This window comes from Pongo pygmaeus, chromosome 2 (assembly GCF_028885625.2).
Source record: "Pongo pygmaeus isolate AG05252 chromosome 2, NHGRI_mPonPyg2-v2.0_pri, whole genome shotgun sequence".
NCBI lineage: Eukaryota > Metazoa > Chordata > Mammalia > Primates > Hominidae > Pongo > Pongo pygmaeus.
The window spans coordinates 101,079,943-101,101,528 of record NC_085930.1 but is presented as its reverse complement, the minus strand read 5'-3'; the positions used below and the strand labels follow the sequence as shown (position 1 = coordinate 101,101,528).

General features: G+C 57.6%; 1 protein-coding gene across 3 annotated transcripts; it reads right to left on the bottom strand.

Annotated features, from left to right (window-relative positions):
- Positions 1-3,913: 3,913 nt before the first annotated feature.
- SEMA3G (semaphorin 3G) lies at positions 3,914-20,848 on the bottom strand. Of its 3 annotated transcripts, XM_054479783.1 has the most exons (17): positions 15,959-20,848; positions 13,370-13,530; positions 13,182-13,244; positions 12,808-12,927; positions 12,442-12,532; positions 12,197-12,313; positions 11,887-12,032; positions 11,557-11,671; positions 11,377-11,446; positions 10,985-11,129; positions 10,474-10,705; positions 10,287-10,378; positions 9,527-9,568; positions 8,607-8,835; positions 8,163-8,302; positions 6,467-6,705; positions 3,914-4,567 (listed from the first exon to the last, which is right to left on the bottom strand). In XM_054479783.1, coding segments are annotated over exons 1-17 (2,406 nt in total). In that variant the 5' UTR covers positions 16,362-20,848; the 3' UTR covers positions 3,914-4,566. The 3 variants fall into 3 exon arrangements, with proteins under 3 accessions (XP_054335758.1, XP_054335757.1, XP_054335760.1); XM_054479782.1 differs by having other exon boundaries at positions 3,914-6,705; XM_054479785.1 differs by lacking the exon at positions 6,467-6,705.
- Positions 20,849-21,586: the final 738 nt, after the last annotated feature.

The window sequence follows — 21,586 nt, the reverse complement described above, 5'->3', positions numbered from 1 at the left end:
TCCAAAAAATGACAGAAAAACTGAAGAACTGATTTTTTTCCCAAAACAAAAAACCCTTGCACTCACTTCTCCCTAGCAAACCTGCTCTAACCCTGGGATCCCTGAGCAACGTGACAGCATGAGGTCCAGATGGAAGGGGTAAGCCCCAGGAGCCCCTTCCCCTTGTCTTTGGTGTAAACTGGCTTCTTGACTCTGCCCTGCACACACCCCTAATAAACAGGAAGGCATCCGCGCCATTAGTATCCATCCTTTTCAGAGCATCTGAGACCTGTCTGGACCATCAAAGCCATCCCCAGCCCCCAGGAGCCTACTGGAGGAGACACCAGCCTCGCCAAAACAATTCTCCATTGTGTTCTTCCCCTTAGAAATCATGGGTTTGTAAACAGGCCCTTACATTTCAGCAGGTCCTGCCCTGGCTTTGTGCTGGTGTGTTGTTTTTTCTTCCCTGAACAATGTCCTTTCCAGTAGGGCCAGCCGTTCACACCATTGTCTGAGACCCTTGGACTACAGGAAACATCACCAGATTCTTATCAGTTGGGAGCAGGAGTGGGGGGGTGAACAGATGAGATCATGTCCACAGAGCAAGTGGCTAGTGTGCCACGTCATTCCCCTATGCCTTCATCTGTGAGAGCAGAGCCCGCTCACCCTCCATCAATCTGGGCTTCATGTGTCCAGAGTCCAGTCCCCTCCATTTGGTGATAGACACCTGGACTCTGTTCCAGGCCTCTGTTGAGTCACTTTGGAATCCTATCAGCCCGCAACTGTCCCTTTGCCCTGGTCATTCCTCACAGCAGTGAAACAGGCCCTTTTGGGTGGATTAGGGGGTACTCTGGTCATCATACTCTCTGGGGTAAAGAGGTCAAGACTGGTCATCTGAGTCCTGCCATCAGCAGTGTCCCTGTGTGCAGGCTATTAGCTAGCTGCTGGAGGCCTGGCCCAAAGACAGCCCCATATCCCTTACACAGCCTCCCTGGAGACTTTGCAGCAGCCCTCGTCCTCAGTGGAGAGTAATTTTCTTAAAGTCTTCATGAGGAACTGGGAGTTTCCTTAATGGAAATCCAGCAAAGAAAGTGAAAGGCTTCATTAGGATGCAGTCTCTAAGGGAGAGGGGCCTAGTAGTGGTACTCCCAGCAAAGGTGGCCAGGGACTGGGCAGTGGGAATGGGCGCAGGGCCACAGCTGCCTTGCCTCATCTCCTGTACACCCGAGGGATGGCTGAGTACGGAAGGAGAGCCAGGGTGGGGCCCAACAATTCCCAGGCACCTTATCAGATTTTTATTTATTTATTTATTTATTTATTTTTTGAGACAGAGTCTTGCTCTGTTGCCCAGGCTGGAGTACAGTGGCGTGATCTTGGCTCACTGTAACCTCTACCTCCCAGGTTCAAATTATTCTCATACCTCAGTCTCCCGAGTAGCTGGGATTACAGGTGTGTGCCACCAGCTAATTTTTGTATTTTTAGTAGGGAAGGGGTTTCACCATGTTGGCCAGGCTGGTCTCGAACTCCTGACCTCAGGTGATCCACCTGCCTCGGCCTCTGAAAGTGATGGGATTGCAGGTGTGAGCCATCATGCCTGGCAACCTTATCAGATATTGTGTCCAAACCTAGCCCTACCCACTGTCCCTCTTTCCGAGTTTAGGAGTCTTAGAAGACCTGGGAAATTGTTCTTGGTGTGTGTTGAACTTTATTCTCGTAGAACCCACTGCAATCCAAGACTTAGGTGAGGCTGGGATGGGACCTTAACTGGGATGGAAATTGGGCTATTTCTGAGAAACTACCCCCTAGCTCTAAGATGTGGTTGGCCAGAGGTGCCTCTGTTTGCTGGATTTCCAGAGGCATGCGAGCCAGTCTTCTGGGGCCCAACTGGCTGGAGCTGCAGCTGGACCCCCTGTCAGCCCACAAAGAGGACAGGCTGGCTGGAGGTACACCAGGTTCCTGGGGGCTGCTACCTGACCATTCCTCCAAGCAGGGGATTCTAGGGCTGTCTAGGACCTGACCCCGAGCTTAGCCAATGAAAGAAAAGCCCAGGAGTCATTTGAGAAAGTGGAAACTGCTGTTTTCCTCTCTTATTGTGACTCCTCCCTGTCCCTCACCTTCTTAGAAACGAGTCTGTTGGATGGCAGGACAGCCGCAGACTAGGGGTGAATGCTAGCCCTCCACAGAGGACCATGCCAGACACAGGAGGGGCCAGAAATAGGCTGGGTATGGGAGCACGAGAGCCGGGAACAGAGCACAGTCCAGGCCCAAAGGGCAGCAGATTGGCCACTTGGCAGCTCTGTCCCGGGGTAGCAGAGTCTACTCTGGCGAGGGTCATAGAAAACCAAGATATGCCTATTTCATCAGGAGGCTGGGGCTTCCAGAGCCTACAGGCTGGGAAGGCAATTACTAATTAATCAAGCTCACATGTTAAGGGAGGGAATTAACCTAATCAACATTTTTCCAAAGCGTGTTCTTCAAAATGTTAGAAACATGAGATGTTAGCTGCTCCATGGGAAAAAAAAGAGAGAAGCAAATGTTTTAGAAAAGCACATAGCACATAGTAGGCATGAACGTTAGCAAGAGATCATCACAGGACTTCTCAGGGCCTTCACAGGGCAAGCCAGCAGGCAGCATTTCAGCTCTGTCAGGGCCAAAGGGGCAGAACACGGGGACCACGAGATCGTGGAGGGTCCCATGGGATTATAGTTATCTCTTGGAACCACTGGGCCAGTCTCGTTCTCTAGGCCCCTTTCCAGCTCTAAACCTGTTTGGGAAGTCATGGAACAGAAGCCCAAAGAGCAGAGGAAGCATTAGACGCAGAGGAAAGAGCTGTGACAAGACAACAGAGACAGGCTGAAATCGCTAAGGCAGGAAATAGGGCTTGAGATGGGAGGAGGAGGTGGTGTGGACCAGGAAGGGGTCTGGTCCAGAGGGGTCTTCCGGACCACCCTCGGGAGAGTGATGCATGAGGGAAGAAGGGGCTCTGAAGGCTGCCTTCGCACACCCCCTCCCAGCCCAGCACACTGTGCCAGGTGGGTGCCCTGGTGACACTTCTCAGTCAGAGGTGATGCTTCCTGGGGTGGGGTGACAGGGTTTCAGGTTCTGTCAGGCCTAAGTGGTCGTGGAGGGAGTAAGGAACAAAAGGAAAGGCCAGCTCCAGGGCCCGGGCTGCAAGATGAGACTTATGACTGACCTGTTAAGACCCCTAGTCTACAGCATGGATTGAGGGGCCTGTTCAAGCAAGAGACCCAGGGAAGTCTCCCTGGGAAGGTGGGGTTATGACCCTTCCATCTTCCTCCAGCACCAGTGGAGTCTGCTCTTTGGGCTGGGGTGTTGATGTCACTGGGGAGTGGGAGCCATGCCCAGACGGACCTCCTGCAGTGTGCCCAATAGGTCAGATGTTCGGGGCCTCCCCTCCTTTCCAGAAGCCACAGCCCCCACAGCACAGCCCCAGTCCTCCAGCCATGAGGACTTAATATCCGTTGGTATGTGGCTTGGGATGAAGGCAGGAACCATGCCAAGTGTCACTGTGACAAATGTCAAGTGTTGTTGTGAAAAAGGAGCAGAGCTGCCTACGGGCCCAGCTGCCCTTTGCCAATGTTTTTTTTTTTTCTTTTAGTTCAAGATCCTCCTGAAGTCCCAAGAAGGTCAGTCTTACAAGCCCACAGGCCAGGATGTTCCTCATTTAATGAGCAATCTCGGCTTCATAGACAAAGCCCTCTAACTCCTTCCTTCCCCTGATACCTATCTTCCTCCTTTCTAGAAAGCACAACCCAGTCTCTTTCTTTAAGTCCTTTTCCAACTCTAAAACCTGTTTGGGAAATCATGAAACAGAGGTCACTCAGGGTGACCTTCTTTCTCATGGAATGGATGGGAGGGCTCTTCATTTTCAGCTCATGTGCGCGGCATCAGTCCATTTAGTACAATACACAGATACACAGTAACGATATAATTATGTGATACAAATATTAACTTCATCCCTTTCCTTGTAAATTCAGCTTTTCTCACCAGAGCTCAGGGGCAGTCATGACAATAAAAATAACAACAGTAATTACAAGAAATGTGCTCTGAGAACAGAGAAACCACAAGGCCCATCTCAACATACAAATACAAAAACAACTCGCATTTACAGGGCGTTTCCAGGAGTTAGTAGCATACAGTACCATGGGTAGGGTGTGGTTGGCAGAAGCTGTCCACTTTTTCTAAGTGCAGGTGTTCGTTGCTGAGGATCTTGTGCTCCTCCTCCCTTCGTTTTCTAGAGTAACTTCCCAGAGGACCCTGCCTGGAGCCTGCCAAGCCAGAGTCCAGCGTAAAGGCCCAGAGGGCTGTTTGTGTCTTTCTGGCTTCCCTAGGGTAGAGGGCAGAGCTGGCTGCAGCTCTGATACCCTTTCCTGGAGCTCTGCACTCTCTCCTCCTCTCTTTAATCCCCTCTGTCTCCCCTCCCTTCTGCTCTTCAGCCCCCATCCTTTCCTCCTCTCCTCCTCTGCCTTGACCAGCTGACCTCCCAGCAGACAGCACCGCAGGCCGGAAGGCTTCTCAGGGCGTTGATAGGTTAATCTCAGTGCTTCTGGTTCATTTATTACATGGTCTAAGGGGAGAAAGGAGGGACAATTTCAGGTCCCAGTTCTCTGGAGGTGCCAGGGGTAAGGGAAAGATAAAACCCAAGGCAGTCTGGGTTTGAGTTTCAGTGGGGCAGGGAACCCTGGCTTGCTTTTTATCTTTTTTTCCCCTCCTTTCTTTGTCTTGGTTGTTTTAATGGAGGGAATCTCAAACCCAGTGCTCTTATCTCCTTCCAGTCAGTTTTGTGCGTCATGAATGTGTTCATGTGCAGGCTGGGAACAACTTTTCATTTAGTCCTCCTCCTCCCCTCTGTGGTCCCCAGCCTGAGAAACTGCTGATGGCAAAAACACCTCCCCTACATGCCCAGGCAGAATGCGTCCTTGCCATCCGAGCCTTACCCCCAAGAATCAGCAGGACTTACACTTCGTTTTTTTCTCTACCTTGTTTCCCCCTTAAAAGAAAAACAGTCTTCCTAAATCCATTTAGCATAAAATAGAGATTCCAGAGATGGAAACACTGGGTCTTCCAGATGGCTTCTGAGCTAACTGATGCCATCCTGAGTTCTTGTGGACACCCGTTCCTGCCTGGGTCCCACAGTCTATCCTAAGGGTCTCTTGCCCTCTCTCCATCTCCATATCCTCTCAATCTTCTGCATCCCTGGCCCTGATTCTGAGGGCTGCAGGGCTCACAGAGCCTCCACATTCCCAGCCTCCAGGGCTGTGGCATGCTTGCATCACCCTAGGAAAGACAGCCCACTCTTCCCGCCTGCACCCTTCCCCAGCTCCCCCGCCCTATCTCTAGTCCACAGACACAAAGGACAACAATGCCCCAGAACCCACCCCTCCCCGCTCGTGGACATGGAGAGCCTGACAGTGGGGAGGGGGTCCTCTCAGGAGGGGCAGGCATCCCAGCAACCCTGGCCTGGGGAAGGGAAGTCAGGCTGTGAGATGCCCCCACCTGGTTTACAAAGTGAAGCCTGAGCCCTGACCACCCCAGATCCCCGGGGGCTCTAGCAGTCTATGCCTCTAGATTATCTACACCTCTCCGTGATTCTCAGATGGAGAAGAGGCGGTGGGCAGTGGCAGGGAGCCACCAGGATATCACGGCGTGACAGGAGGGGAGGTGCATTGTTGCTCCACCTTCCCAACACCTCTGTGTTCCCTCCCCAAGTCGGTCAGGTAGGCTCTTCTTACAGGGTGCTAGCTTAGAGGCCATTTCCACCCTCTTCTGGCTCCCTGCAGGCCCCCTACTGGGATACCCACTAGACCCACCCACACACCCACTCCGAGGGTCACTCAGAATGGCCATTGTTCTGTAGGCTGGGAAAGAACCACCCAACCCTCTTGCCTCTGGGCACACCCGGAAATGTGCTCCGGAAGCCAGGCCATCTCTGAGAACAAATGGCAGATCCCTTGGGGCTGCCAGCAGCCAGAGGGTGCTGGCTCCAGCTGGGTCTAAGAGCACAGAGAGGGGCAGGGAACAGGCCTCAAGAACCCAGCCCTCAAGAACCCAGCCCCTCCATTAGACCCCAGTCTTTTCTGCAGATGGCCCAGTAGCGGTGTGGGGGCAGAGACACCTGTCTCTAAGAGGCAAACAGACATCCTGACCCCTCTGCCCTAGCTGGGTGGGTGGGAGATGCTGGGGGCTGCTAGTGGGCCCCCCAGCCCATCCTAACCACCCCTCCTCTGCCCCCTTCTACTTGGCCTCCACCTCCCGGGGCGTCCGATTGTGCTCAGCATGCATCCGGCTCTTCATCTTCTTGCCTAGCTCCAGCCCTGCCCAGCTCTTGCCCTTGGCCTGCTTGCCCCGGCTCCGGCTCCGGAAGGAGCCTGAGCATTCCGTGGTGCCCCTGCACCACACGCGCTCACAGTACTCATCCACCCGGGGCAGGTTGGCGAAGCCAATGAGCTGCAGGATGTCCTTGTACCAGGCCTTGGGTGGGGTGGAAGCCAGGCCTCCCCGGGCTGGGGGCTCCTCTGGCTTTGGCTCCGGAGGGAACAGGTTGTCCAGCTGTGAGGCCACAATCACCACCAGAGCCAGGCGGACCACAGTCTGGGAGAAGCCATGCTCCAGAGTGGTGCAGGTGTAGGTGCCCGCATCGAAACGGCTGAGCCTGCGGAACAGCAGCCCCCGCTCCGTGTGCAAGACTCGCTCGTCCGTCTTCACCTGCCATGCAGGCGGGAGGGTGTGAGTGGGGTGCGAGGTGGGAGTTTACGATCGGCTTCTCTGCCCCAGCTTTTCTGCCATCCTTGGGGCCCAGTGCCTAGGCACTTCTTGCCCTGTTCTCCCCTTCCCAGGAGGGGACCAGCAGCATGGCAGTCTGGGCCTCCTCTAGACCACCAGCTAATTCAGGTGGGGCCTCACCTTACCATAGCCCAGGAAGGGGCCTTCTCAAGGATTTGACTGGCTGGTTTCTCCCTTAGTCAGAGGACGCCAATCTTGGCCTCGGAAGGCCCTGGCACACATTCCCAAGGAACAGAGGGGCTAAGATGTTATCCCCTTAGCCCTTCTGGAGGTACCATCCCATCTATAGGCTTTTCTCAAGGGAGGGGCTGTGCCCCTGGGCCCAGAACTAGGCTTCAGAACCTCCCTATGCTACACATACACAATGTGCATGCGCCCACACACACATGCACATGCATGCACACACACACACACACACACACACACACGGCCTTCCCGTCCTGGTCTGAACCGTTCACTCTTCCAACGGTGCAAGCTGACAGCCCCAGCCCAGGGTGGGCTGAGCGCCCATCACAGCGTGGGAAGTGGGAGTGCCGCCCTGATCCCAGCCCACCTCTGGCCTGGACCCTGTTTGGGTTTTAGTCTGCACATCTGTGTGTTGGGGGTGGATTGCTTGAGCCATTAGCTAGTGTTGTGAAACACCATCTTGTTGCTCCCCTCCTCCCCTGGGGAATCTTCTCAGTGCCCAGCCCAACAGCTGGCCCAAGGCTGGCCTCCCCTAGTTCCCAGGCTGTAGGGAGAGCCCCTCCTGTAATCAATCCACTCCTGCCCCTCCCCTTCCCTGCCCCGGCCAATGCCCATCCTCAGGCCCCAGACTTAAACCATCCCTGGGGTTGACAGACCTTTCCGGATGGGGGAGGAGAGGGCCTGAGCAGACAGCTGGACTCCAGGGAGGAAGTGTGGGGCCAGGCTTTGAGGGTGGAGGGCAAGGACCAGTGGTTAGGGACCCAGAAGGTTCTCTTCTGTTGTGTGTGTGTAGCATAGGGAGGTTCTGAAGCCTAGTCCTGGGCCCAGGGCACAGCCCCCTCCTCTGCCTGGGACAGAAGAGAACCAAGAACCCCTGGAGAAGAGAATCCTTCAAAGATGAGCCACATGTGTAAACATGGAAGACTTACTGGCCTGCCCAGACCCTCTTCTCTCTTTTCCATCACCCACCCCTCAGACTGGGGGAGTTCCAGCCACATCTGGCCTGGGCATTCCCAGAAGGCAAAAATAGGGCACCTCCTTCTAGGCACCCCAGGAGCCTAATACACACTTTTCTTAGGTTAATCTTGGCAGATTCCCCCCAGAACCCCTTTCTAGGGCTCAGGTCTTGGGATTCAGGCTGGGAGGTGAGCTCAGGATACACGAAGGCTAGAGGCAGGGGTCTCCTCACTCACCTGGTCAGGCCCCTCATCCCCTGGCCTCTGCAAGAGCCAGCGCACAGCAGCCTGGGGAGACTTGGGCAGGCACTCCAGGAAGGTGCTGTTGTGCTCCGTGCCGTAGACCGTGGTGGCCGCCACAAGTCCCACTGCCTCTTCTGAAGAGAGGCAGAAGTTGGCTCAGCTTGGGAACTATGGGACCCAGATCCCAGTGCCACCACCTGACACCACAGCTCAGGAGCCCCACTAGTATGACAAGAACTTAGGCATGCGTGGATCCCCAAGCCAGCCACTGTGTCCAAAGACCCTGCTTCCACGCACTAGCAGGAGCTACACAGAGAGGGAAACTGAGGACTATCCGTCATGACAAGACCAGTCTGAGAATGCACTTCGCAGAGGTGGAGCCGGGCCACAGGGGTGAGTTCCAGCCCAGTCTGGGCCCTCCCACCTGCCACCACTCACCTTCCTGGTTCTGGCTCAGGCACTGCAGGGCAGGGTTGCCGTGCCGGATGTCCTGCCGGCGGAACCGGCGCTTGCCAAGGCTGGGGCGGTAGTGGGTACAGGAGGCACCGTCCCAGGCACAGTATGGGTCCCGAGCCAAGCAGCACTCTGCACAGGCAGTGCCGTAAGTCTCACATTGGTGCAGCCGCAGCTGGGCCACACCCAGCCGAGAGCCCACGTATAGCATTTGCTGGGGAGGGACAGAAGCAGAGCCTGAGGTGAGCCCAGGCTTCGCCCACACACAGCCAGGCTCTCAGCCCCTCAGCTTCCTGAGAACCCTGCCACTTGCAGGAAGTCTTCCAGAACCTCTTGGATTCATTCAAAAAACAAAAAGTGTTTATCACCCATCTGCTGCATACCAGATTCTGTGCCAGGACACAGAAGGGATGGAGGAGAACCAAGACCTGGGATGTTTTCTCTAAGAGGCTTCTCCAGGCCCTCCCAGCTGCTGACCTTTGCCCTCTATCCCAGGGGCCTTTATCCTGACTTGTCCCTGACCTTAGAGGTGCACCTTGCTTTAAGCAATCCTTGCACAAAAGTTAGGATTTACACGAAGATACACTGGAGCAGATAAATATGGGGAGATGGGTTTTGCCACTTGGCAAATATAGTAGGCCTCTAAAAAGTGACCTTGTTGGACTTAACATCTGGATTTTGTTTTCACGCACACTTTTGCCTCCCTTAGGAACTGGCCTTTGTGGCTATCCCCTTATCTGGACGTGGCCCCACTTACTCGGTGCTCCAGTGCCCACTGGCCACTTGTTTCAGGAGCTAATCAGGCCTGCCTCAGCACAGCTTTCCCCAGACTACAGCAGAGCTCGAGGAGGCTGTGGAGCAGGGGCAGAAGGGGGGTCCAAGAGGAGGGTGGCAGCTGTTCTTACCCTTTTGACAGAGATCTCCATTTCAGTGATAGGTGTTGGCACCTGGGGAAGGAGAAGGGTCTCAGTGTGGGTGGGGTGGACCAAGACCTGCCCCTGCACCCCTGCTTTCAGTCTCCTCCAACCCTGGGATGGGAACCACCTAGCTCCCAGGCTGGGTCTTGCACTCCCTGGCAGCTAAGGCTAGACAGTCTTTCCCAGACGATGGGTTACAAGAAAGGCCCCCTGGTCATGGCTGGCCTCCAAGCAGGAGGCTTGGCTGAAAGCACAGAGCTAGAGTGTCCCCTCTCTCAGCTTGTTCTCCAGCAATGAGGCAGCTGTCCCAAATTACCCAGCTCAGGTCCAGGAAGCACAACAGGCCCCCAAACACAGACAACCCCCTTCCTGAGTCTCTAGAGGGGCCAAGAGAACATCTAGGGGCCTTGGGGTCTCAAACATCTCCTCCTTGCAACTTGAGCCCAACAGGGTTTTGCAAAGGGTTGCTCCCCTTGACCATCCCTCCCAGCACCCCAGGCACTTTCAGCTTACAGGCTGTAGCTCTGGGCCTCCAGTCATTCATAAGTGGCTGCGAGGCCTCTGCCACAGCGGAGGTGCGGGGTGGAGCGGGGGCATCTCTTTCTGCACCCCCTCCCCAGCATCCTGCCAGCTGCAAATTCAGTAAAGACAAGCTGGCTCCCTACTGGGCTTGCTCCTGCATCCCTGTGGCCAGGCTCAGACCCAGAGATGGGGCTTGGAGGGACCCTTCCATCAGCCCCTTGCTTACCTTAAACACCTGGAGCTCCTCCAGAACCACTTCCTCGGGTTCAGCTGAGCCCCCTGCCTGGAGGGCGATGACTTTAAGCACGGAGCCTGAGTCTGGGGCCAGGGAGGAGGGGTCAGCGGGACAGGAGGGGACAGCCAGAGACCCCACACCCCTCTCCAGCCTGGCCACCCTTGCTCAGCTGTCCTACCAGTCCCCAGGAAGATGACATCGTAGGTCCCATCTTCTGCCTCCACGCGGTCCACCACGATCTGGTGCAGGTGCTGGGCCAGATGGGTCTTGACAAGGACAGGGCGGCCATGCCGAGGCCTCACAGGCCAGAACATGAGGGGGTGGGCTCGGGCAAACTGCAGCACCTCATCTGGGTAGTCCTTGGTGCTGCCAAAAGGCCGTCCTGGCTGTGCGGTCATCTTGCTGGGGCACTGTGGGCAGCAGGGAAGAGAGTGCCTGAAGTATCCTGAGACAGCACACACCCTCCACCGCCAGTCTGTTTCCACCCCAACCAGGGGGACCTCTCTCACTGCAGGAGGGGTCTCCTCTCCCACTATACCCACCCCACCCTCACCCAGGCCCTCTGGAGCCCAGGCTCGGCCAACATCTGCTGCCACGGGGGTGCACGGGGACACGGGGCCACTCCAAGGAGCCCTTCCCCACATCTGCTCAGGCCTCACTTCCCTGGCCTGGCCCTAGCAGATACTCACCACGCCGGGGCGAGGGAAGGGCACCTTGCCCCCATAGGGCCCCCATTGGTGCTGAGGCCCATCTCGGTGGGCAAAGGGCCCATTGAAGACCTCCCAGATGTCTGCCATGTGGTACACACAGATGGCGAAGCCCTGGAACACGGCACTGCCGAGGCACACGGGACAGTCAGGCCAGAGTGGCCATCAAGGACAAGAAGGGGACAGCCTGGTTCCATGGGCAGGACAGAGGGTGACAGTGCCTGCAGCAAGCAGAGACTCCGAAAAGCAAAGACCCCAAGGCAAAGGCAAAGAGAGAGTCAGAGAGTACAGTCACAGGTCACCGAATCAGGGACAAAGACAGGGGCCCATCGCAAGGCCGGGGTGCTGGGTGCAGGGAGGCTAGGTGTGCCCACCTGACGGTGCTGAACAGCGCATACACCTCGAGGCTCTTCCCAGCCTTGGGCCACAGCAGGAACACATCCTCTGGGGTAGAGAAGGGAGTATGAGTGTCATGGCCACCGCCAATGCCCTGACTCACCAGCTCTCAGCCCTCCCCACTCCCGAGCCCTAGGCCTGCTTGGCCAGGCCCTCACCTAGCTGGTCAAAGTGGGTCTCGGCACCGCCAGGGCCGGGCACGGAGCAGACCAGCCTGGCCTTGAGGAAAGTGCTCCATTTGTTCACCAGCACCCGCTGGCCCCCAGCATCATTCTGCAGGATAAGGGGCCAGAGTCAGCCTTGGGCCCCATGAGGATGGGTCCCACCATCCACTCTTCTACCCACATCCACTCAGGGAGAGGTATGCATGTCAGCTTTGCATACTTGCCTCAGTTTCCCTACTGCTGGCCAGGGGTGGGGGGAGAAAGGTCTGGGAATGGGAGGGTGTAGCAGGGACTTGAACCTCACCACCCCTTCCCAGCTCTTACCACGCAGACACGGCCCACGCGGCTGACAGTGACATGGTTCGAGCCACCATCGGGCGAGGGGGCCGTCTCCGAGAAGAAGAAGTACACCTTGTCATTGTCCTGGTCAGAGTTCTCAGGGATCCGGGCGGCCATCACAAACCGAGGGTCTGGAAGGGTGACAGGGTCATGCTGGGTGGAGGGGCCCCACAGGGGAGGATGGGAGCAGAACCCAGTGGAGAGAGGAATGGGGCAGGGGACTCCCACTGGAGGCTGGTGTCCTAGCCGGGAAGGTAGCCTCTTCACCCCTGCCAGTTCCAGGGGCAGGCCTCACCGTGCAAGAGGCTCTGGTCAGAGTCGGAACGCAGAGCTGGCCGAGGACCTCCACTTCGGAAGATCATGGCCTCTCGCCCCAGGAAGTCAGCAGTGAGACCCGTGTACAGCTCCCCGTCTGGGGTGGGGGTTGGGGAACAGAGTCAAGGGAGGAGGCCCAGGCCCAGCAGCTGGGTCCCTCCCTTCCCAGTGACATAGGCCAGCTGCCACCCTCCCTGTTCCCACCATGGCCTGGGCATCACCCACCTACGAAGGTGCTGGCAAAGGGACGGCTGGGCTCGTGAGGGCACCGCCCCCGGCCGCTTTCTACGCTGCCAGACTCCAGGTAGAGCACATGCTAGTGGGAGGGAGAGAGGGAGGGAGGGGCATCACCTGGGAGAGAAGCACCAACAGCCCACACCCAAGCAGGAGCCCTCGCGTGCAGCCAGAGAGCGGGGGCGGGTGGAAGGCGTCCTCATCCAGGGCCCCTCTAATGGGGTCAGCTCCCCGACACAAAGGCGCCTTTCAGGCCTCTGCCCCTCTGTCCCTACCCAGGCTCAATGGGAATGTTCAGGCAGCAGGGAGGAAACGTCACTGCCTCCCAGTCCCTTGTGGGGCCTGGCCCAGGCTCACTTCTCCACGGTGGCCCACTGTGATGAGCGCGCAGGTGGGCTGGAACGCCCCAGTGCCACAGGCTAGCAGGTGGGTCCGGTTGTGAGGCTGCAGCACCCGCACGAAGTTGGCGCACTCTGTCTGCGGGGAGAAGGAGGGGGTAGCTGAGGGGTGAGAGGGGGTGCCCACCATCTCCTTGGGGCCCAAGGCTCAGCCCTGTCTGGCAGTCAGCTCTGGGGAAGGGGGTGGATGTGACATTCCCAGCAGACCTTCAAAAGCCCTCAGGATCTGCTCCAAATGCCCCTGGTAGAGGCACCGGGGGTGTGGTCACAGACTGTCCTGGGGGTCAGGGCAGGGTGTCAGGTCGGGGGACCATCCCTCCCGACAGCACTTACCAAAGGATCTCTTCCCTTTCGAACACACTCCTCCCTCTGTCCTAGCTGCGGCGGCCACAGGACCTGGAACACAGCCCAGCTGACCTCAGTTCCTCCCCTGATCTCACAGGCTCAGTTTCCCCATCTGGCCTCCCAACTGGAGGTGCCCAGTTCTCAAACAGACCCTCTTCCCTGCCAGTCCAGCTCACCTCCCGGGGATCTGGCCATGCCTGGCCCAGCCGCAGAGAGTAGAGGGCGTCCAGGCCACCCAGAAAGAGGCGGTCCCGGTACTCATCTAGGTACATGGCCTGGAGGTTCAGGGAGCCCTGGGGGCCCAGAAAGATGGCAGAGCGGTTGGCAGACAGGAGGTCTAGGAGGATGTATGGGGAGGCGGATCAGGACCACGGCCCAGCCTAGTTCCCCAGCCAAGGAGTGGAGGTGGAGGCCCCGGCTGAGCATCCACCCCCGACACACTCACATCTGGAAAATGTTTCCATCCACATGGTGCGGGAAGGCTTTTGGACCATGGCTCCTGGGGACAGGTGGGACGGGAGGCTCAGAGCCTCCCACCCAGCCCAGCCTACCCTGGGGCCTACCTCCCACCCCTCCATTCCTTAGCCCTTCATCGTGCAGCTAACATCTTCCCACTGTCCCATCTGTGCCCTACCCAGTCCCCAGGGAAGATGGCCCCAACCAGCAGAAACTAGAGCAAAGTGCTGGAAGATCCCGGAGGAAGGGCGGGAGTCTTTGCAGGCCACCTGACTCAGCTGGAGGGTGGGCCAGCAGGCGAAACTGTTCCCAGCAGAGGGGACCCCTGACAATGGCCTGGGTGCAGAAGAGGGCAGGTATGGCCAGGAAGGGCTCCCATCTCCAGTCCAGGGATGTGGCCAAAGATAATTTTCTCCCCGTAGATGCTGGCCATCCTGCCCCAGAGATGAGAGCGGGGAGCTGTCTGGGGACATTGGTCCCAGGAGTTGAGGATCCTGAGGTAGGTCCTCCGGGCTTGGCTGGGGAGGTGGAGGTAATGGGGGCAGTAGGATGTGGTAGGAAGGGGGTGCTGGCCACCTTTGGGAAGGCCCAGAGTGTCCTATGCCTTCCCTACAGAAGCACCTCCACCCAACATCCACTCCATCCCCAAAACTCATCAACAGCCTCTTCTGGGAAGCCCTCCATGGATGACAGTACCTTGGGGAACTTTGCCTATTTGGGGCTTTTTCTAGTAGTCTGACCTCCCCCGAAAACCACAGCTCCCGGAACAAGACCGCATTCCCCTCAGCCTCTCCAGGGACGAGTGCCATCTCCCCCAGCAGACCGGGCTTCCCCGGGGAAGGTGGTCACCCCTCTGGTTTTCTCGGGAAGGATCTGCCAAGAGCCTGTCTCAGGGGCCTTCCTGGGCCCATCCGTGGAGGCCTGAGCCGGCTCACATGTCTAGGGTAGAACACAGGAACCCCCAGGCTGGGATGTGCAAAGAGGGGAGGTGAAACTCCCCCTGGGCTGGGGCACTTCTTGGGTGCAGGAGCACATGAACAAGCCCACTCTGGGAAGTGGGCTGCAAGGGGGGTCCTCCCCTTCTCTGTGGCCCCAGGACCAGGGGGTAGCGTGCTGCCTGCTCTCCCGTTGGCCGCCCTGGGCAAAAAGTGCCAGCTGAGCCCAGACAGGCCCTTCAGCCCCACCCTCTCTGTCCCTCTCCCCTGCCTGGTCCCTTCCTCTGTCTCCTCCCCATCTTTATTGAGCTCTCTCAGGGTCTCCATCTGTCCCTTTCTCAGCAGTCCCCCTCAGGTCCCTCCCACCAGCACCCTGGTCCTGTCTCCCAGGACTTGCCTCCCTCCCATTCCCCGAGAGCTGTGCAGGGAGAGGCTCCCTCCCCTACAGCTGGCCAGGCACCCAAGAGCCCAAGCCACCCAAACAGGGCACACGCACACAAACACGGCACATGCACCCAGACAGCGTACACGCACCCAAACACGGCACACGCACACAAACAGAGCACACGCACCCAGAGTACACGCACACAAACAGGGCACACGCGCCCAAACACGGCACATGCACCCAGAGCACACACACCCAAACAGGGCACACCACGCACCCAAACAGGGCACACGCACACAAACACGGCACACGCACCCAAACAGAGCACACGCACCCAAACAGGGCGCACACACACAAACACGGCACACGCACCCAAACAGAGCACACGCACCCAAACAGGGCACACGCACACAAACACGGCACACACACACAAACAGAGCACACGCACCCAAACGGCACACGCACACAAACACGGCACACGCACCCAAACAGAGCACACGCACCCAAACAGGGCACACGCACACAAACACGGCACACACACACAGAGCACACGCACCCAGAGCACACGCACACAAACAGGGCACACGCGCCCAAACACGGCACATGCACACAAACACGGCACATGCACCCAGAGCACACACACCCAAACAGGGCACACGCACCCAAACAGGGCACACGCACACAAACATGGCACACGCACCCAAACAGAGCACACGCACCCAAACAGGGCACACGCACACAAACACGGCACACGCACACAAACAGGGCACACGCACACAAACACGGCACACGCACCCAAACAGGGCACACGCACCCAAACAGGGCACATGCACACAAACAGGACACATGCACCCAGAGCACACGCACCCAAACAGGGCACACGCACACAAACACGGCACACGCACCCAAACAGAGCACATGCACACAAACACGGCACATGCACCCAAAGAGAGCACATGCACACAAACAGGGCACGCAGGGGCTGGTACCTTGGTAGGAGAGCCGCAGGCGGGGCACACTGGGGCCGGGGCTGGGGCCAGAGCTACCCCCATGGAGCGGGAGGCCCCCCAGCAGCCAGCAGATGGCCCAGGCCAAGAGGCCCATGCTGGGGAACTGAGGGCACCGCTGCCGCCTGCCTGCAGAGCCGCCCTCTGGTCCCTCTGGTCCCGCTGGCCGCCGGTTGTAGTTTGCTCTGCTGCCACCAGGCCACCACTTATAAGGCAGTGGCTCCACCCAGTCCTGGGCGGAAAGAGGGGCGGAGGAGACAAGGAGGCCAGGGCCTTGCCGTCCACCTGCCGCTTCTCCTTTCACCTTGTTGGCCCAGTGCAGGCTTTTGTGTCCCACTGGCCAGCTCCCCATTGGGAAGATCTTCCCAGCTAGGGCACGGGCCATGTGTACAGAGATGTCCACAAATGCAGGTCCTTAGGCTCCAGCAAAGTGACAAGTGGGGAGAGAGCCTGGAAGGGAGGTCAGGGATCAGAGGTCAAGGTTGATGGGCTGGGTAGGGGCCTAGCTGGGCTCTGCCTTGTTCTCTGCCCCTTCACTGCCCACAGCAGAGACCTTCCAAACTGGCCCTACCCCAATTCCAGGATATTCCAGCCCCCTGAAGCTTCGGCCAGACTCTCCAGCTCCCCTGGGTAGGGGTGGAGGGCCATTCCCAGCCCAAGGGGCGCCATGTACTAGGCAGGTGTTTGAGGTCTGGCAACACTTCATAGAGACAGCAAGAGATGACTGCCCAGTCTCTTCCACCCAGGCCTGTCCCCATCTGGCTTCCAGGCACCCCAGCCTCTCCCCACATCTACATGCCCCATCTCAGCTCACCAGGCTTCCTTTGGGGTAGGGGACAGAGGCATCAGGGGACTCCATGCCGAGGGAACCTCCCCTTGCCCTGCCTCCCTCAGGCCTCCAGTCCTTCCAGAGACTCAGGGTCCAGAGCTTTACCAGGTCAGTGATGGTTCTTCCCAGGGACCCCATGCTCCATAGACCCTATAGACACCTGTGATCTCTTAGAGGTCACTTCCCCCACCCTGAATGCTGACTGGGCAGCGGGGGGCACAGAAAGCCACAGAAGAGGGCCAAAGGGGAAATGGGACTGAGGGCCTGAATCTGGGGTGAGTGACGGGACCTCCCCATGCTCCCTGCCCCAGAACAGTCCCTACACTCACTGAGTGTAATCCCTACACTCAGAACCTGAGGCCCTGGGCACTAAAGAGATTTTGATTTTGAGCTGGAGTTTGAGTTCCCAGGATTCTAACAGCTCCTGCAGGTTGGGCCTCCCACATGGACCAGCCTGGGCCCTCCGATGGTGGTCAGGGAACTGGGGGGGCACTCAGAGAGGGATGGACCTGGCCCAGGCCACAGAGCAGGCTGAGAATGCGTCCAGCTCAGCCCTGCCCCTTCCTGGGACCCTCCTTTGCTTCTGGGCCTTCTTGGGAGTATGGGGACCCCACCCTCCTCCCCTACCTCAATCCTGAAATGGAAACAGGTTGGCTTCTCGGGTCAGCATGACAGGTCCCAGAGACCTACAGCTCTGCCTCCCTGTCCCCATCTCCCTTCACTCACACATGCCTCCTTCAGCGGGGGGCTGGCCTGGAGGTGGGCAAGGGGCTGCCCACAGAAGCCAGTGATGGAGCGCAGCCCAGCCCTGCCTCTGGCCCTGCTGGAGAGCCTTGGCCAAGGCCCTTCCGTCTCTGGGTCTGCCTCCTCCTCCCAGCGCCAGGGACCAGCCACCCTGGGTGTAAGCAGCCTTTATAACCTGATGAGTGGGCTTGCGCAGGGGCTGCTGTCAGGGTGACCATATCCTGGGACCTTGGGGTGGACTGCTTCTGCCTCTGTTTCCCTGGGGAGGTGTGGCCAGCACACTGCCCAAGCTGGGGCCAACTTCTAACTGGAGACTAAGCCAGGCAGCCCTTCAGCCAGCATGTGACCACCAGCGGCGGGCAGGAGGCCCAACACTCCTCAGCCTGCCAGCCCACCCTGGGGTCTCAGCTCAGCCAGACACCCAGCAGGGGTTGCAGGGAGGCCTGGGTCAACTGGGGCAGGGTGTGGGGGCAGCCTACTCCACACTGCGGAAAGAGCCTGTGGCAGGCTGGGAGTCCGAACTCTACTGTTAACGTGTGTGGCCTCAGTCAGGTCCTCTCCCTCTCTGGGCTTCAGTTGTCCAGGCTTGGGGGCAGAGGGTAGGGATCGTCTCTAAAGGCCCCGCTGCTTGCCAGCTGCAGGTGGGAAAGACCACAGGGGTGCTCTGAATTCGAGGATCAATGGGCCCAGACACAGGTATCGTGTGTCATCTAGTGGACAAAGAAGGAACTGCAGGAGGCCCCCAAACTTGCTGTGTCAGGCCCTGTGTTGGGGGTAGCAGGGCCACCCAGCAGAAACTGCAGCCTCCTGAGGACGCTAGCAGTAACCAGGCAAACACAATATAAAGAAGCAGGAGCAGTAGAAGATGCTCCAGTGATTGCTCTTGATGGAGGAAATCAAGGGAGGCTTCATGGAGGAAACACTATCCAAGCAAAAGCCCAGAAATGGAAAGGACGCAGCAAAACAGGCAAAACTAGGTGATGCATGAAGGACGCAAAATGCCATGTACTAGTGGGAGATGGTGAGCTGGGCTGATACCTATGTGAAGTGCGCGTTCATGCAGCAGGTGCCACCAGGTGGGTATGTGGAGGGTCACAGCCCAGCCTCTCCCAGCCAGAATTCTGGGGTGGGCATGCCTGGAAGGAATGGATGCCCCCAGTCCCCTCCCCACCAATTTCATGGATGGAACAGGGATACTAGGACAATGCCATGCCCCCCCCCACCCCCACGGACCTCCAGCTGCTTGCAGAGGGTGAGTTCCCCTGCTTCCCATCAGCCATCCCTCACAGCTCCTCCCTCCCCACCCCAACCCTCCTACAGTCTCCTCTGGGGCTTCCATCTGCAAGCAGGACCATTCATCTCCTCCTCCTGTTCCATCTGCAAGCAGGGCCATTCATCTCCTCCTCCTGTCCCAGGACCTGTCCCTCTCCCCACCACAGCTGATGAAAAGAGAACCAGGATGTGGCAGAGCCCTCCTTCCCCCACTGCTCCTTTCTGACAATCCTCACTCCCTTCAACCCGAGCACACGTGGCCCTTGTCTGAGCTTCCCTGGACCCCGTATCGCCCCCCAGCTTGGGTCCCTTTCTCTGTTCCCTGGGTGTTGCCCACACCCACCATCTCCCCTGTACTTCAGCTCACTCCTGTCGGGCTCCCACCCCTCTGCTCCACGGAAACCCTCCTGCTCAGGCGGCTGAGGCCTGGGGGCCTGCAAGTTCCCAAACCCTGGGGCCACCAGACAAATCCAAAGTGAGTGAGATTCTACAGAATAACTGGCCTCAGCTCTTCAGAGGTGATGAGGAAACACTGAGGACTGTCACAGGCTGGTGGGGAGTAAGGAGACAGGAGCACGAGGTCACGTTAGTGCCATCTTGGATTGGTTCCTGCTCCAGGACAAGGACTTTAGGACAACTGACAGAACTTCAATAAGCTCTGCAGATTAATTAGCAGTATTTATGTCAATATTCATTTCCTGTGTTTGATCCTTCTGTGGTTAAAATGTTAACATTTAGGGAAGCTGGGGTACCTGTAAATGGGAGTTCTTTGTATTATTTTTGCAAGCCTGGAATTTCAAATGAAAAGAAAAAAACAAAAAACCCCACTAAAACCTAGTGTTGGGAAGTAACCTCCACTTCCCAATTACCAATGGCTGAACCTGTGTCTCCTCTCAGCTTCCATATCTCAGGAAATGGCAGTTCGGCCAAAAAGCTAAGGGTCATTTTGAATTTTCTTATTTCTCACCCTTCACATTCAAGCCTTCAGCAAACTCTGTCCATTCTATTTCCAAAATGTGCCTTGAATCCATGTACCCCCACCCACTCTCCCCAGCACCCCACTGTACTGGGAGCCACCGGGCTTTCTTGCCCAGAGCCTGCCCCCACTTCAGGCCAGCTCCTGGCTCCCTCTCTCCCACCCCTTTTGCCCTCTGCAGCCATCACCCCTCACATCGACTGGGTCCTCATGGGGACTGGCACTGCCCATGTCTCCCAAGACTGCTGGGGCTTGGTTTCCAGCCCAACACTGCTTTTCTGCTCCTGAGACCTTCCCAGTCTTTCTCCACGGCCTCCCATGGCTGGTTCCCTGTGGTTCCCCCAGATCTCACGCAGAGTCAGCTCCTCTAGGGAGCTTTCCCAGACCACTGTAACTCATGGGCCTACCACGCCTTTAGTCTCCACTCCAGCCCGTGCTGGTTTTCCCACTGTACTCATCTCCTTAAAATTCCACCAGATTAGGCTGGGCACGGTGGCTCACACCTGTAATCCCAGCACTTCGGGAGGCCAAGGTGGGCGAATCACTTGAGCTCAGGAGTTCAAGACTAGCCTGGGAAACATGGTGAAACCTTGTCTCTACTAAAAATACAAATATTAGCCGGGTGTGGTGGCGGGCGCCTGTAATCCCAGCTACTCGGGTGGCTGAGGCACGAGGATCGCTTGAGCCTGGGAGGCGGGGTTACAGTGAGCAGAGATTGTGCCACTGCGCTCCAGTCTGGTGACAGAGCGAGACTCTGTCTCAAAAAAAGAAAAAGGCCGGGCGCGGTGGCTCACACCTGTAATCCTAGCACTTTGGAAGGCCGAGGCGGGTGGATCACAAAGTCAGGAGATCGAGATCATCCTGGCTAACATGGTGAAACCCCATCTCTAGTAAAAATACAAAAAAATTAGCTGGGTGTGGTGGTGGGCGCCTGTAGTCCTAGCTACTCAGGAGGCTAAGGCAGGAGAATGGCGTGAATCCGGGAGGGAGAGCTTGCAGTGAGCTGAGATCGCACCACTGCACTCCAGCCTGGGTGACAGAGCGAGACTCTGTCTCAAAAAAAAAAAAAAAAAAAAATCCACCAGATTAGGGACTGGGCCTCACTGTGACATGCCCCAGCATCCAGCCCTGTGCTGTGTGCGTGGTAGGTATGTGAATGAACCACTGAGTGGTGCACTGGCTGGTGGTGCTGCCCAATGTGACGCTTCCTTTTATCCTTGGATGTCACCCTTCCTGAGTCACTCTGGGTGTCTGTAGAGGTCCTCAATTCTCTAGCTTACAAGGGCAGGCCTGAAGGGACTCCTCTCCGCTCCCCTCAGGTCTCTCCAGGGACCAGAAAGCTCTTGCTAGCTCTGGCCTCCATCAGAGGCATCTTTAGAATTCCAAGACCATCTCTGGAATGCCAGGCCTGTCTGGGGAATGCCAAGGCTGGGGCACAGGTGCAGAGAGAGTGGAGTGGCTGGGCGGGGCATGGACAGCTGACGGCATTCTGGCTACAGCCTGGGTGCTGCTGGCAGCTGTCCCTCCTGCGAACACCTCTGCTGACACTTCCACTTCCTTGCAGCCCCCAACACCCACGCCCCAAAGACAGCATCACTGTCTGGTGGCAGCTCTGGACTGGGCGCTCCTACTAAGCTGAGAGCTGCCAGGCCTTGGGCTTCCGTCCCTGCCAGAGAGAGAGAGACTGGGCCACAAGAGATGAGCCTCTGAGGTTCACGGGAACTGGAAATCATGCCCATTTGGATGTGGCCCATCCGACAGGGCCCTCGGCTGGAAGCCAGTTGGCTCT